At 35.4% G+C, this 16,234-nt stretch overlaps 1 protein-coding gene across 1 annotated transcript in view; it reads right to left on the reverse strand.

The window, feature by feature from the left end:
- LOC106499228 (sodium channel protein type 2 subunit alpha) overlaps positions 1-16,234 on the reverse strand; it is a 60,138-nt gene that overhangs the window by 22,767 nt on the left and 21,137 nt on the right. The window contains exons 12-17 of the mRNA XM_067299113.1: positions 15,169-15,549; positions 14,039-14,171; positions 12,975-13,213; positions 11,860-12,033; positions 10,494-10,850; positions 8,318-8,797 (exon numbers count right to left, since the gene is read on the reverse strand). Of these exons, the coding sequence (XP_067155214.1) occupies positions 8,318-8,797; positions 10,494-10,850; positions 11,860-12,033; positions 12,975-13,213; positions 14,039-14,171; positions 15,169-15,549 (1,764 nt within the window). The remainder of the gene's footprint in view (positions 1-8,317; positions 8,798-10,493; positions 10,851-11,859; positions 12,034-12,974; positions 13,214-14,038; positions 14,172-15,168; positions 15,550-16,234) is intronic.

The raw sequence follows: 16,234 nt of genomic DNA on the forward strand, positions 1-16,234 counted from the left end.
ATTCCGATCTGGACAGCATTTCTAGCAAAATGCTGCAGTAGTAGCAGAGCAAACAAAAATTATGAACTGGTTTAAAATATAAAGTTGAAAGACCTACTGTCCATTTTTTTAAAGGAAAATGAAGAGTTCAGTAACTCAGTCATTATGCAGTGAGTTAATTCAGCATGTGTTAATTTTAAGAAGTAACAAATTCCTATTACTGAAGTTGCACAAAACTAGCAGATAACTCAAGATGAAAGATTAGAGATATCCACTGTAAGGAGAGATCAAAATGATCAGGCAGAAATATGATACAGTAGAATGGTCATTTATCAGGAACATCGGAAATCCATCTTTATTTATGTGGGGCAGTATGCATGGTGAATTGTATCTTACAAGTCTCTTCTCATTGAAAATCTGGCATGCTTCCTGTAAGGAGTTGCAATAATAATCACAGGAGTTAAGCTGATAAATCCTAAATTGAATCAACAGCACTTGTTATTTAAAACAAAACAACAACCAAACACTTTATTCCACTGATATTTCAGTTACTCTCCTGTTGTTGATGTGACACAGCATTTCCTTAGCGTGCTGGCCTTGTATACCTGAATTTAGCTCCAACTAGATCACTGTGTGAAGAAGCATATTATAAACTTTATTCAATAAATTCAATCTGTAATGATTCAGTATCATCTGTGAAAGGAAAAGTTTAAATTTATTCAACAAAAATAATACTTATCTTTTTGTTTCTTTGTTATTTTTTCCACATTGAATTTATTGTATGGCATTCTATGCAATATTAAAAAAATTAAGCATGCATTAAGAACAACTAGGAAGTTTTTGTGATACAGCATCTTAAGATGTCACCAAATCAACTAAATTCAGTATGCCAAGAAAATTTTTCAGTAACACTCACATATTTCCACAGCAAACTTCTTCCCTGGTACAAAGCACTTGACACAGGGATGTTGCACTGATTTCTATGTATTCAACTCAAACCCATCTGGGAATGGAACATGTTACTGCTGATTACATATAATTCCATGTGCTTTAATACACAGAAGGACTTTCCTTTTTCTACCACTTACTGTGACTTGCCAGTGTCCACATACACAAAAGCCAGCTGGGTGGCTAGGCTACCCCTAACTGCAGACCCGGGTATGTTGGGAATGCAGCGTATGCCCAGTTATTTACCTGAACATATCTCAAGGTACCTGGTAACTTCTCTTCTCACCAGCATTACATAAACTTGATTTAGGCAATGCTATGTACTTAACATGCATACAGCTTTTTTAAAAGAATGAACCTGTGAAACAAGGTAATCAATTATCAAAACCAAACTTTATCTTTGATATGGCAGCAAGTCCTTTTTGATTCTTATTTGATACCATGCTTCTAGGTTTCAAAAATATTCAGTCACCCAGATTATAAATGATCTATCAGGATCAGCTATTAGACATTGTTCAAGAGTCATGATGCTAGATCGTACATGAGAAAGGTTTTCTGAATAATATGCTAAGGAAATTATTCTCAGAGAAGTCTACTTTTCAGAAGCTCAGAATGTGCGTCCTCCATCTCCTTTGCACAGAAGACAATACTGGGACAAAAGTACTTACATGGTTTTAAAGCAGCATTATACTGATCATCATAGATACATATATCGTGTATGCCACATTTACCAACAGCATTGCCAGTCATGCTTCAGTCAGCAATACAATACAAGATACCATTTTTAGTTTAGCTTTCAATATAGAAACTGAAAGTGGAAAGCAGCTTGCCCATCAGAGAAGCATTGCAGAAAGCAGCAGCCAAGTTTAGGTCAGGAAGTTTTGGACATAATTACTTTCTGAACCTTGACAACATCTCATAGATTCATACAATTCTGCTTCACTTACAGCCAGGCCACTTTGAACTTCTAATGTTTCTTTCTTTCTTTTTTTCCAAAACGGTAATCTGAGAGTAGCAGAAAAGCTCTTACTTTAACATTTTTAACAAAGCTTGAAATTTCATTATTGGCCAGGATGTCACTAATTGCTGTTGAAATCACAATTTAAGGGACTGAAGGAGCAAAGAGCAGAACACACAGAAGCAGGAAGATGGCTCCATGAGAAACCACCATTCTGGTTTTGCTTTTAATTTCCTTTCCTCCCAAATACCTGTGAAAATGTTAAATAATGGAAATTATATATTTTTCAATTTTCTCAGAACTGTATGGGTATCAGCATGAAAATCAGATGATTTGTGATATAAATAGTGATGTTATATCCAAACTTAGACAGTCCATTCAAGTACAGCTACACCACCTACAAAAATGACCAAGTGGCTGAACACCCTTGTAGTTCTACTGGTATAGCTATAAGAGAAATCTAGATGTTGCTCTTTATAGTGCTTATATAGTCAGGCATAATAACTCTGTTCAAAAACCAGAACATGGTAAATCAAGGCAAAACAATTCTGTGCTGACCCTTGTTAGCAAATACTGCAAAAACCAGGATCCTTGAACTATAGTCCACTCTGTAGTTTATTGCTATTCATAATTCCTTTGATCTACTTATTTATGAACATTCGAGAAACAAAAATATTTGCAAGAATGTTTGATGAAAGCAAAAACATCCTAAGTAGCAATGCAAATATTTGCAAAAGCACTCCCACTGGAAGCTACTTTAAAATGGCTCTTTGATTCACACAAGCAATAGTAAAAGGATATTTCTGAAATAGAGAAAAGAACTGCTGCTTATAAAGATTAATTAAGCTAACTGCAAAGTGAAACAATACTTCCGTTTAATACCGTCCACTATGAATCACAATATGCTAATGCTGTGTGACCAACTGACAATCCAAAGACTAAATTTATCAGACTATTAAAGAATTTTGAATGATGAATATTTGCAAATAAAAGTCAGACTTAGATAAATTACTCATTACAAAATATAAGACAAAAAACTATGCAAAAATATATTTTAGCTCCACTGATTTACATTACATTTTGTGATAATCCAAACTGAAAGTAGCACTATATTGTGTTCTGGTGTAGTAAATACTACAGTAATGTTAAATAGGTGAGATATAAATCATACTGAAGCTAGGGACCCTTTTGTTTGAAGTCCATAAGTTATTTACTAGATTGCTGAACTGTATTTACTACTCAAAAAAATGTCAGTAAGTTTAAGTTTCTCACTGCAGACTATTTGAGATGTATGGGGAGGTAGTCAGTTTGTGAGCATAAATTAAGAGCTATGGCCAGATTTTGCTATCAGTTTTCTCTTTGCACCTCTACACTTTTAAGTGTGGGTGTAAGTAAGAGCAGAACTGATCTCTGAATGTTTGACCAGCCAAATATCAGTTTTGTATAAGCTTTTTTACCAAATGATGGTCACATGCTTTGACTGTGGAAATTAAATGAATTTCATGCTTAATGGTGCTTCAATTACTGCATATTAATCTCCAATATAACTAAAAGCTTATATGAAATTTACTGAAGAAAAGCATTTCTAAAAAAAAAATTGTAAAAAGTAAACACGAGTATATAATAATATGAGTTTGGCAGTTACCTCCATTATAGCCTAAAATACAATAGCATGAGGATTTTCCGAAACAGCTAGCAGAGTCAAACTAACAACACAGTTCACACATAGGCTTATTATAATTTTGATGAGAAAAGTACTCTGTGTGTTACATATTCTGTCCTCCTTTCAAAAGGAAAGAAACCCCTTCAAAATTAGAGTCCTGAAAACTTTACCATCAAGCCTGGGAAACACACATAGCATGCACTACAAATACTGTCAGAGGATCATGAAAACTACAGCGTCTGAACCAAGGAAATGGTGGGGCTGCCAATCCCGCCTGACCATGCCGTGACGCGAGTCCCACGACTCCGCAGAGAGCAGCTGTGCATGTTTCTACTATCTTGCAATGAATGGCACATAGCTGAGTAGCATGCAGGCCAGTCAATATCCATTAAAAAGTGATTAAATAATATATATATATGTATAACTTGTTTAGGTAACCTGCGTAAAATTGGTGACACGATGCTCTGCCTCGTTAAAAGGCACCAGAGCTGCATTCTTGACTGCTCCAGCTTGGTTTTACCCCTGTGAGAAGTAAGAATGGTAGGAAATGAAGTTCAGGATACAGCACCACTGCTTTTTTGCGCTGGAAATTCTTATATAGATATAACGGCTGATTAAAGATTTCACACATTTACTTTTCAGTAGTTCAGAATAATATGAATATGGGTGAGAACTGGAGACAATAAATATCTTTTAGATTGCTGAATACTGAGTAAAGTAAAATGTCCATTGTCAAGGTGTCTGCAACAGCATTAAGCGATCCCACCTTCTTTAAGGCATTTAAAAATATCTTGTAACTCTGTATAACTTGGTGTAACCAGCCTAAAAGTTACACTTTAAATAAAAATCTAATTATTACACAGCTATACATGCACTATAAAATTTTCTATATAAACCATCCCCATAGTACTTAAGGACCTAACATGAAAGGAAAATTTTTTTTTAAAGCTTCTGTGCTAGATAGCAGTAATGCACCTCAGATCTATAAACCTTTGTTGATAGGACAACAGACTCAGCATAGTGGCCCCGTGTATATTAATGGCTCTACTTCCTCAGTAAAAGTTTTATTTAGTATTTGTTCTTTAATTTCCTTTTTTCATTATATTTCTCTATTACATTTTTTATAGACACAATGTTCTCATACCTATTTCTCCTTTTTTAGGTTTCAATGGCAATTTTCTAGACAAATTCCAATCTGCTTTTTATTATGTAGATTCACATGTACTAACCTGTACAATATTGTACACGTTTCTAGAAAGGCATAATCTAGTTAACATTCCCATCAAAATACTGGAAAAGATGTATGTCATATGTCACAATAAAGAATTCACCAAACATTAATGTACTTAATTAAAACTTCTAATAAATGATAGTTACTCTGTAGAAATTCAGCTCATTGCCTTATACTGCAATGAATACAGGTATGCATGTGTGTACGCAGACACAAACAAAAGCACACAGACACACACACACACATACATACATCAGTATCTGGCTATCTTGTGCCGTGCAGAGTGTTTTCACAGTAGATCGATGCCTACGTTGCCTGTCATTAGAGAATCTGCTACGTGAACGTGGTTTGGCAGCAGGTTCTATTTTCAGCACTTCTAGACTGTGGCTATAAGCAATAAAGTGACTGCAGAGAAACACTTAGCAACGGCAGAATCATATAAGTGGGAAAACATGAGAGTGCAGAACGTTATGGCATGAAGAAAAAGAGAAATCATTGAACAAAAAAACATTTTCAGACACTTTTTTGACTAAAAAAATCATTTTACGTGCCTACTTTTGCTATGGATCATTTTCACGACAAGAGTGTTGGTCCTGTGACTAGTATGTCCCCACTCATCTTTATACCAAAAACCATAGCAGATAAGAATCATCCAGTCAGAAGCAGGAACTAGGATTATGATCAAAAAATGTACTTTTGTGCTTAAAATCTGATTGAAGTTTGGGCACTTAAATCCAGAAATATTCTCATAGTCATTGCTTAACCGCTCTCTCTCTCTTTGAGGTGCCTGAAATTTGTAAAGGCTTCCCTTCAATTTTTCACCTTCAGTTTCTACAGGAACAAGAAATTTTGGTCCTAAATACACTCAGAAGTGTTTCAGCCTTGACCAGCCTAGACTGCCTGGCAGTAGCTCATTCCTGACTGAACATGCGTTTCTTTGTCTAATCATCCGAGGTATTTGTTGGAGTTCTCAAAGCAAGATTAACACACACTTACAAAGAAGTAAGTGCCTCCAAGAATGCAGTGATAACACTTTTTTCTTTTAAAATATCGCATCTGGAGGGGAAAGGCTGCCTTTCATACTGGTAGCATAATGACTGGAGTCCATGTCTCAAATGGGAGAGAATCCACTTTGATATTCTCCCTGAAGGAATTCAAACCAGTATTTTTGTCTCCTTGAAGAATAACCAAGTGGAGTGTCCACTGGGAAAAGGACAGACTTAGATAATTAGGGTCACTTGTCATACCATCCTGTTAAACGATGGAGAAATAGATGTACCACTGTCATTGTGCTCATATCCAGTGCTAACCACCAGCCTACAGGTTGGTTTGAGTAAGGGACCTCCCCCATCCCTTCTGCTAGTGAGGCTATGCTCCCATGCAGTAAATAGTTAAAACTGAATGGACTACAAAAAAGAGGGAGAAGCAAAAGGGAGAATGTTGCTCATCAGGGAATTCATGTGGGAAATTCAGGTTTTACTCCATACTCCAAGGTAGTTTCTGTATTTTAGCCATTGACTATTGTTTGTAAAAATTTATAAACAGTTTTTGCAGCAAGAAAAGAAGGTTTCTTTATCAAAATAAATGCCATAATCATTAGGCAATAACAAAAGTCATGCTCCTTCTTGCTGCCACCATTCAGTGAAAAAGAAATTTCTCCTTACTGCACAATAGCTGCAGCTTCAGCATGAGAAGTGGAGAATACTCCACAAATATGGAAAATTCCTGCGATTACATTTTCAAAAATAGATTTCAGCATCAAATAAATCTAATAAACAGCAATGAAAATATTTAAAGTACTTTTTTTTCAGTGATTTTAACGACATATAGTATTTAAATTAGTTCAATTACATTTCCAGATTACTTTTTTCAGACAAGTTTCCAAATAAAAATTATCAGAGCTATAATCCATTTTGATAAAATTTCAGTTAATATGTGCATAGCTGCATAACCATAAAAAAGAACAAGCACAGGAAAAGTACATAGGACACGTTGAAATATGGATTGATTAACTACTAACAGGAATGAATTTGATATGGGTGGGAGCTCAAAATAAGGAGTGAAGGGAGGAGAGTTTACAATAATGTTTTTATGAATATATAGGTCTGATCCTAACAAGACTTACCAGTCATCATCTCAGACTATATCTATGTCAGAGGATTCTCCTTTAGCATCATCCGTACAGTAAGATCACCTGAGACATCATTACCAGTTACAATCCATCTACAGAATGAACTAACAGTATCTTCTTCACCCTTTCCAACTGAGGTATTTAGAATGTTTTATGAAAAATAATACGTTTAGGCTGACAGCACCCTTGAAACTGATAGAATTATTACACTTACTTTACAGACAAATACAGAATGACAGATGGGTATTTGTTACCTCACCAAGATAGCACTAAATATTTTGTAAAGAAGATATCCAAAGTATTCTGCTTCCTAGTACTGAACTTTAACTTATGACCCTTTATTCCCAAACTTTCAGTGTATGCTATGGGTATCGCTAGTTGCTATACAGGAAAACGGTGAAAATGATAGATGTACTTGAGCATGACTAGCAGGAAAAACAAGCCCAAACCCAGAAGGTCCAGGACATAGGCCTCTACTAAGAAGCTATGTGATTTACATAAAGACAGAGAAATAACCTGTGCCATTACAGTCCTATGCAGTCATTACAGATGATCCCACTGTTGGGTGGAACTGGACAAGACTGGCAGTAGAACTGGCTGCTCCTCTGGCAGCAATGGCAGCTTCGGAACAGCTAACAAAGGAACAACAGAACAACGGAACAATGGAACAATGTACTAGCCCAGTGCTCTGTGAGGTGTCGGAACAAGGTTCCTTTTCTCACCCAAAGTACAAAGATAGAATAGAATCAATCAAAATCCTACACTGAGAGCAAGAAACTTTCATATAACCACCCTATTCATTATACAGATCAATTAAAGGACAAACTGCAACAGTTTCTGTGGTTTCACACCCAAGACATGATTTTGAAGCATAAGAGAAATACTAATACAAGCAATTTGTAAAAAAAAAATTGTTTAGTGATGCTAGTCCAGTATTCAGATGTACTTATGGTGTATTCAGAGGCTTTTGAAAGTATCGAAAACATCAAAATGATCAGGATGGACTGTTAATTTGACAGGAAGCCATTCAGAAAGCAGATAAAATAGTAAACTGCACAGATGAAGTAAGTATGGAGAAACTTGTACAACCCCTGCACACTTTCAGTATCCAAGACTTCAGTATCTAGGACTATCAGATTGGTTCTGGTTAATGATTTAACTCAATAAAATAAAAGAATATTAATTTTCTAAAAAACTGTCTTATGCATCTTGATTATTACTATAAATACAATACCATACTACCACTTCATTCAAAACTAGCAACCTTACATCAATTTATCTGAAACATAATTGCAGGTTTCTGTACATTACTATACAGGAATGAAATACAGATTTTAAACCACCACTAGAAGCTTTAGAAAAGAAAAAAACATCAAAGTCTTTTTTTTAATATAGAATTAGTCCTACCTCTTTGCTTTCTTCCAGGTCAGACTCGCTGCTAAACTCTTCTGTATTTAAATTTTCAAAATCTGATTCCCCGACAGCAATCGGCACTGTCACAGTGAGACTTGGATTGTTTATGAATGACATGTAATCACTTTCATCAACAACATATTTTTCCACGCTGCTGCCTATGCCACTGGTAGTTCCATTCCCTTCTTTAAGATAGGCAAGGTTTTTACCTATTTCTACTATGGTGTGGTTGGAAATACAGCTGTCTTTCTTGTTATTTAGGTCTTCCAGAGGTTTGATTTCATCTAAAACTTTCTGCTTTCTAACAAAGGCTTTCTGGATGAATTCACGCGCTTTTCTTTTCACATAATCTATGCCCTTCTGAATCCTTGCCACAGCAATCTGCAGATTGTTCATTTCATTATCGTCGTCCGTAGCAGCAAGGTTGTCTGAACTAAACGAGCTCAGCAGCAAGGCCAGAAACAGGTTGAGTACCTAAAAAACAGTAAGGAGAAAATACACTGGATCTCTTATTTTTAAGTCATAAAAGTAATTCTGTTATGGCTTGTTCAATATGACACAATTTTTATTTCACAGCTAGAACTTTATGTCAAACCACCTGCTTGCTATTCTTACCAGGCCATACTCCCTGTCCCCCATATTTTATTACCTTGCCAAAAACATTTTCTAGCTTTCATAACTTCACTAACTTAGGTGAAAATCTAACCTTTACCTTCACCTTTTCCTTCGCATTGGAAGTACTGTAGGTCTGCTCCTCAAAGTGGAGAATGACACAGGGAGGAAGGATACAGCATGATGTAATAACCTATACAAACTTCATCTTGAGTAGTGTTCACAGGTGAAGGTAAGGTGGGCACAAACTCCAGTCTTCTGGGGTTCAACAAACAGTAATTTTAGTGCCTCTAATTCAGAGTATAATAAGCTGATATATTTACCAAGAAAATATCAGTCAATCTATTTTTGTTTTGGACAGGAAAACTAGCTAAGGGAAAGAGAATTCACAGGTGTGACATATCTTGATTTTAGGAAACTATTTCACACTTTCTTGCATGACATTTTACAAACACACTGGAGTAATTCAGACTATATGCAATTCTGATAAGGTATGTGCAAAACTTATTTAAAATTGTGTTTAAATAATATTTATCAATTCTTTTTGTTCAAACTTGCAGAATATTTTTAGAAGGGGTGCCACAGGAGTCTCACATTAGTCACATTAGACTTGGTATTTCATTATGCCTGTGGATAGGCAAGTTCATAAACTTTGTGGATGATATCAAACGGAGGTGGGATGCTAGTGAGCATTTGGCATAACCATGGAAAATTAGTGAAATAATCCCAAATCAATATGCCATTCAATAATGAAGTAGTAGTGTAAAAATATTGATTAGGAAAAATCAAATGTATAAATGATAAAATGATAAAAACCAAACATAAAAAGGAGTAAAAACTGGCAAAGTGGAAGCACTGCGAAAAAAGGGTATGCCCTTTTTTCGCAGTGCTTCCATTTTGCCAGTTTTTTTGTGGCTCATATAGAGTGTGTCAGAAAAGCAATGCAGTTATAAAATTTTCATATGACATTTGGGGATATACCGTGAGGAATGTTGGGTGTAAGACATGGCATATAATTACTTCACATTATTTGGTACTGGTGTCTATCTAGAACATGGCTTGGGAGGAATTCAGAGGCCAGTAAAAAAAAGGGATAAGTATTTTAAAAATCATGGCCTATGAGAAAAATTTGAACAGCTAGGCTTTTTTTGTTTCAGAAAGAAAAGACTGAAAGTGGAAATAGTAAGCCTTTAAGTATTATAGATGTTGGTCTGAAGAAGCTGATGGCCAACTGTTCTCCATGACTATTGAGAGCAGTCAGTTTAATCTGCGGCAAAGGTGATTTAAGTTGGATATTTTATTAAAAAGCATTTTTAACTGTAAGACTCATTCAGCACTGATCTTACTAAAGAGGTTGTAAACTCACAGAAGATTTTAAAGAAAAGGTAGACAAAAATTTTTCATAACTGATCAAGGTATATTTGAACCTGCGTTAGAGAGAACAAATGAACTACATGATCTCATAAAGTCTTTCTCCAGTCCTCATCTCTCTGATTTATAAACTATGAAAAATATGAGATACATTCTAATAGTTTAAAAAAACCCACTGATTACATACCACTAGGTTTCCAATCACCATGACCATCATGAAGACAGTAAGGCACATGGTTTGGCCTGCAACCTCCATGCAGTCCCACATTGTTTCTATCCATTCTCCACACAGCACTCGGAATACAATCAAGAAAGAGTGGAAAAAGTCATGCATGTGCCAGCGTGGGAGTTCACAGTCGCTAGAGATCTTGCAGACACATTCCTTGTAGCTTTTCCCAAACAGCTGCATCCCAACCACAGCAAAAATGAAGACAATGATGGCCAGCACCAGGGTCAAATTCCCCAAAGCCCCCACTGAGTTGCCAATAATCTTAATCAGCATATTTAGAGTTGGCCAAGATTTTGCCAATTTGAAAACTCGAAGCTGCAAAACAGAAGATCAGTATATAGTTACTCATGTTACTAAATATAATGAAGTAGTTGTTATACATTTCATATTTCAGATACTTTGCAACAAAATCATGTCCCACATAACTTTTAGAAACCTTAAGTACAAAACTTATGCTTCCAGGTCTTTGCAGCATACTAGACATTGGCAGTCTTAAGTCCTGATTCAAGTCATAATAATTCAAAAATATTGTCTATATGCTCATTTCAACTACATAAAAATAAACCTGTGCATATAAAATACAATTAGTTTAGCAAGACTGTAAGCGTACTGACACTCTACCTACCTCTGGCTTCTTAATGGGCAGAAAGAAAGAGGAAATAGTTTTCCCCAAAAAAGGCACAACCAAAGTTTTTAATGACAGGCATACAGGTTACTTGCAAGTATCTCTAACAACATCTTCTGCATCATTCAAAAATCCTTATCCAAAGAAAAATCTCTAATATTAATCTTAATACTAATCTTAATATCTCTTCTAAAACTAACACTGTAAGTTACCATGGTAATGGAAGTTTATCAACTAAAATTGTCATAAACTTTATTGTAATAAATTGTAATAAACTTTAGTAACTAATGAGTTATTTACTAACTAAGCAATTTACTAATCTTCAGTCACAGGTAGTAAGAAGGAATTGAAAGTGGGTTGTGGCTCTTGCACTTTTTATTCCCTCATCTATGCAGAGAAAGACTCTAAAAGATACTGCTATTAAAAAAAATCATTCCTTAAAGCACATTCACTACAAGAACAGAATTGGTGTTGACAATGTCTTGAATAAGAAATACACATTATCAAGATAATACGGAAAAGAAACTTGATATTATAGATGCGTGTCATCTAGTGGGTATGCAATTTAGTATTTTGTAAATTCTTATGCAAATAACTTCTGACTCAGCCAAATATATAATGTACAATGAATGATACACAACATACATGCACAAATATAAAATATAAGGTAGAAACATGTTGTTTATTTAGTATATTTACCAATCGGAATGACCGGAGGACAGATAATCCTTCTACATTTGCAAGGCCAAGCTCCATTAAACTAAGACTCACAATGAAACCATCAAAAATATTCCAGCCTTCTTGGAAATAGTAATAGGGATCCATGGCAATTATCTTGAGAAACATTTCTGCTGTGAAAATTCCAGTAAAAACCTGCATGCAAAATAGTTTCTTACTCAGTGTAATGAGAAAATATTTTAAATTAAAACTAACATTATCCATTTCTGTCACATTATATCTTCAACCCGAGATAAATCTGAATAACTCCTCTATATTCCCATATATTGGGGTTAGGAATTATACTCAGATATGAAGCTTAAATAGGCATCACAATGTTTGGTTGCTAAACACAAAGAGGTAAAGGGCAGAAATATGTTTTCTATTCAGGCTGCTAATATGCATTTATAAACACTGATACACAGAATCTCTTCTGATTTTAATATCCAGATTTTCCTCCTTAAATCTCATCTTTGCCTTGGGACTTTTTTTTGCTTCCAGGAATAAAGATAACTTTATATGAGGGACAATTATTTCATTATGAAAAAAAAGTTATATTGAAGGTTGGGTGGAACGAGTCTTCCTCAGGATGACCTGCAGAAGGGGCTGTCAACCCTCCACACCACCTGACGAGCTGCAGTACATCTGCAATGCTCAGTGGGCCTTTCCCCTCTATCCTCCTTTGAATGCCCAGGACATCAGGAGATGCGAGCAAGCAGTGGCACAGTGCGAATGGACCTGAAGGTTCTTCGGATTTGCAAGTATCCATCTAAGAGAAAATATCTGATAGGAAAGTTTCTGTAACCTAACAAACCAGCTACAGTGACAAAAGCTGAAGGTTTTAAAAATTAAAATGCTTATTGGCTCTATAACTCTTACTATCTTCTGCAAAGGGAAGAGAATTCAACTTCCCAAAGCAAGGCTGGAGAAGTCCAGGAATGTCAACAAGGAGGCATTCAGTATAGCTTAAATGTTTCAAATTCAACCATCCCAAGTCTATAAATATCTAATCAACATTTTCTTTTAAAGATGTGTACAAATATCACTCAAGAATTATTTAGAAAAAATACATACATGGTACATCATGAAAAACTTACAAGGTTTCCTACTGAAAGCACACCACTAAACTGTTCTGTCATTGGATAGTGCTCCATGGCCATGAACAAGGTGTTAAGAACAATGCAGATAGTAATGGCCAGATCAACAAATGGGTCCATCACAATCAAATTTACAATGTGTTTTACTTTCAGCCAGGGAGTGCAGCAGTCCCAAATCAAGCAAGTGTTAGCAAATTTATACCAGCATGGCGGGCATTTCTGTCTGGATTCTTCAAGTTCTAGAGAGAAAAGTGTAAATAACACTTTAAATAATATTTCTCTATTTCTGGACCACTACTTTTTATACTGATGTTAAAAGAATACTAAATATTCAGTAAATAAAACAATCATTCACAAACAAATGCTAAGTAGGATGCAAAACAGAAATTTGTCTTAGAAATCTGGCAAACATAGCAGGAACAAAATATTTCAAATTTTATTCTTGAAGGTTAGATACTTTGGACTACCCTAAAGTCAGACAACTCTTTACACAGTATTATGGTCCAAATGTGCAAAATTGTTCATTTTTACCTTCCCATTTGCTGTCTTGGGCATAGTCATTTTTGCCTCAAAGCAACATTTTGCCCTTTGTTAGAAGTAGTAGTTTAGTTCCGTGACTCAGATTCATTGTACTTATTCTTGCAGAAAGAGCAATTTGGTCCTTCTTTGTACACGGAATTTTTTTCAGAAACAGCATGTCTGATGCATCTGTAGAAGGGGATTGTTCTACTGCAAGAATCATAGCCACTTCAGTAACTGAAATAGAGCTTTTACCCAAAAAGGTAGCTCCTCTAGAGAAACACTGCATTGAGCAATTGCTCTCCACTTGCATTTAACTTTTAAGTTTGCTGCTTCCATCTCAGACCTGTTTGTATGGTGAAAGCTTGGCTGATTTTTCCAAATATATCAGACTATCTTATAAAAATACTACCTCTACTTACAAATCTTGTCTTGCCTATACCCTTAGATCAACATGGCTATATTAAAACATCACTACTACATAATGTATCATATATTCAGTAGCCCTTTATAGCCCTGCCATACAAAAATTCTGTGTTACATACCTTCCATTGTGTTTGTAAGCATGCTGGCTATACTCATTGCTCTTTGCCTTGCACTAGGATCTGTTAGATAGTCCATAGGAACATGATAAGAACTAGATCGTCTCTTTCTTAATTCGGTTTCTGTAGTAGTGCCCTGAAAATAAAACACTGATAAAATAGACTATCAATTGTTCATTTAATAACACTGTAAAGTATTGCAATAATATAATGGTTTCAAACATTCTGCTGTCCTGCACCCTGCTTCATTTACATTCTAGTTCTGCAAAGACTAATGTCTACATAACTTTGTATATAGCAAATAGCCAAATATATCAGTAGGATTGCTCTTGTTCTTAAAGTATGTGTTTTGAACCATGATTTTGCTGAATCGGGGCTGAGATTAAAACAGATTCATGAGTTTTAAGTTTCATAAAAAGTTTCATAATGCTTGTCAATGAGCTCTGCCAAAAATATCTTTCTAATGAGGTAGTGAAGTCTTTTTCTAAATATGAAAATGCACAGCCCACATAGCCAGCTGTGAGAGCACATAGAGTGAATATGTTTTCTTAAGATATCTCCTAATTTGGATTAAATTTTTAATTTCCTAGCACACATATCCAAACAAAATAAAAAAAAATTAATAATGTTGACATCTCCAAAAAAATTAACTATAAAAATTAACTATTCGATAGGAATGCTATCACAACCCATGTAAATTGTAATATCAAATAGTGCTGCTTCAAAAGTTTCATGCATGGTCAGTGAGAATTACATTCTCACTCAGTATATTCCATTAAGCAAATACATCTCATTCGTAATTTTTTTCAGTTTTGAAAACCTGTCAGATATAGGAATGCAGAACCTCCGAGTTAAGTCTTCCATTAGCATAATGAACTAATGACTATAAGATATTACATATTACTTTATTCAATTGTTTACTATGCTACTGTGTTAATTCCTAGTGAATTAACATATATTTTCATGCATTTAGTTAACAAGAGCTAGACAACTTCATTTTCTACTTTAGCTTATAACTACAATATATGAAAGGAGCATTCACAGCTTGGCCAAGAAGGGAATCACTCCAAAGTGATACTAGTTAATGATACAGGGAGAGGTCATCATGCCTGAGCTATTGTAGACTTCCTTACATTGCTAGCAGTGGCTGCTTTATCAATCATCACCTCTGGCAGAAGCTGTCCAGTAGGTGACGTCAGAGCTGGAGGCCCACCAACTAAAGAAACTACTCCATTGCAATCCACAGTGCTGTGCATCTTCCCATTCAATGGAAGTGGAGGTACTGTCCTGGATGACCTGCTGGCCTGACTAATGTTACTGTTGCGCCGTTCACCATGTCTATGAGGAACAAAGAGAGAATCTCTTCTGCTCTCATTGTCTTCAAAAGTGCTGTGTTCATCATCAGCAAAGTCATTTTCTGATCCTACATCCTTTGCTCGACCTCTGAAGCTGAAAAGACTTGTTCTGCTATTGCGCCTTGGGGAAAACAGGGAGCCACGAATGCTCAGCAAAGACTGTAGGCAAATAAAAACAATAATTATCAGCTGGAAATTCCTTTAAATACATTTTTTTTATACTGCGGTAAAAAAACCCAAACATGGTTAATATGTCTTAAAAGGTAAGGTCATCTACAGAGAAATAAACTAGGATAACCTCCCATTCTCATACACTCCCTTTTGGGTAGTAAACAAAGTGCATGTAAGTGACAGACAAAGACTAGTTATTTTACTACTTTGGAAACATGAAATCATTCAGTTTAATTACAGTAAAAGAAACTGCTTGACAGAATTGCTTTCTCTGCCATTCTGCTTGTTTTATTACCAACTGTTCATAAATGGAGTAAATACATCTAAACACTATTTGCCCCAAGTTGGCATTAGTCTGCACAGCTGAATAAATAAAATTTTAGGCACATTTCCTGAGACTCAGTCTGCACATAGAGGTAGCTCCCAAACACCACCTATTTTTAAAAAATATATATATTTTCAGGGATGCTAGTTAATAGTAACTAGTCAATAGCAACAGTACTGCTAAGTTTGTATTTCTTGTGTTTAAAGTTTGTATTACTGTTCAAAAGTGTTAGCTATCCTGAATTTGCGAAGACATACATGTCATTTTGTATGAACAGTCTCACCAATCTTCACTGACTTACTCATATGAGTAAGTGTTCTGCTATGGGAGGTTCTTTTCAGGATCAGA

Source organism: Apteryx mantelli, chromosome 6, assembly GCF_036417845.1.
Source record: "Apteryx mantelli isolate bAptMan1 chromosome 6, bAptMan1.hap1, whole genome shotgun sequence".
In the NCBI taxonomy this organism is placed as follows: Eukaryota; Metazoa; Chordata; class Aves; order Apterygiformes; family Apterygidae; genus Apteryx; species Apteryx mantelli.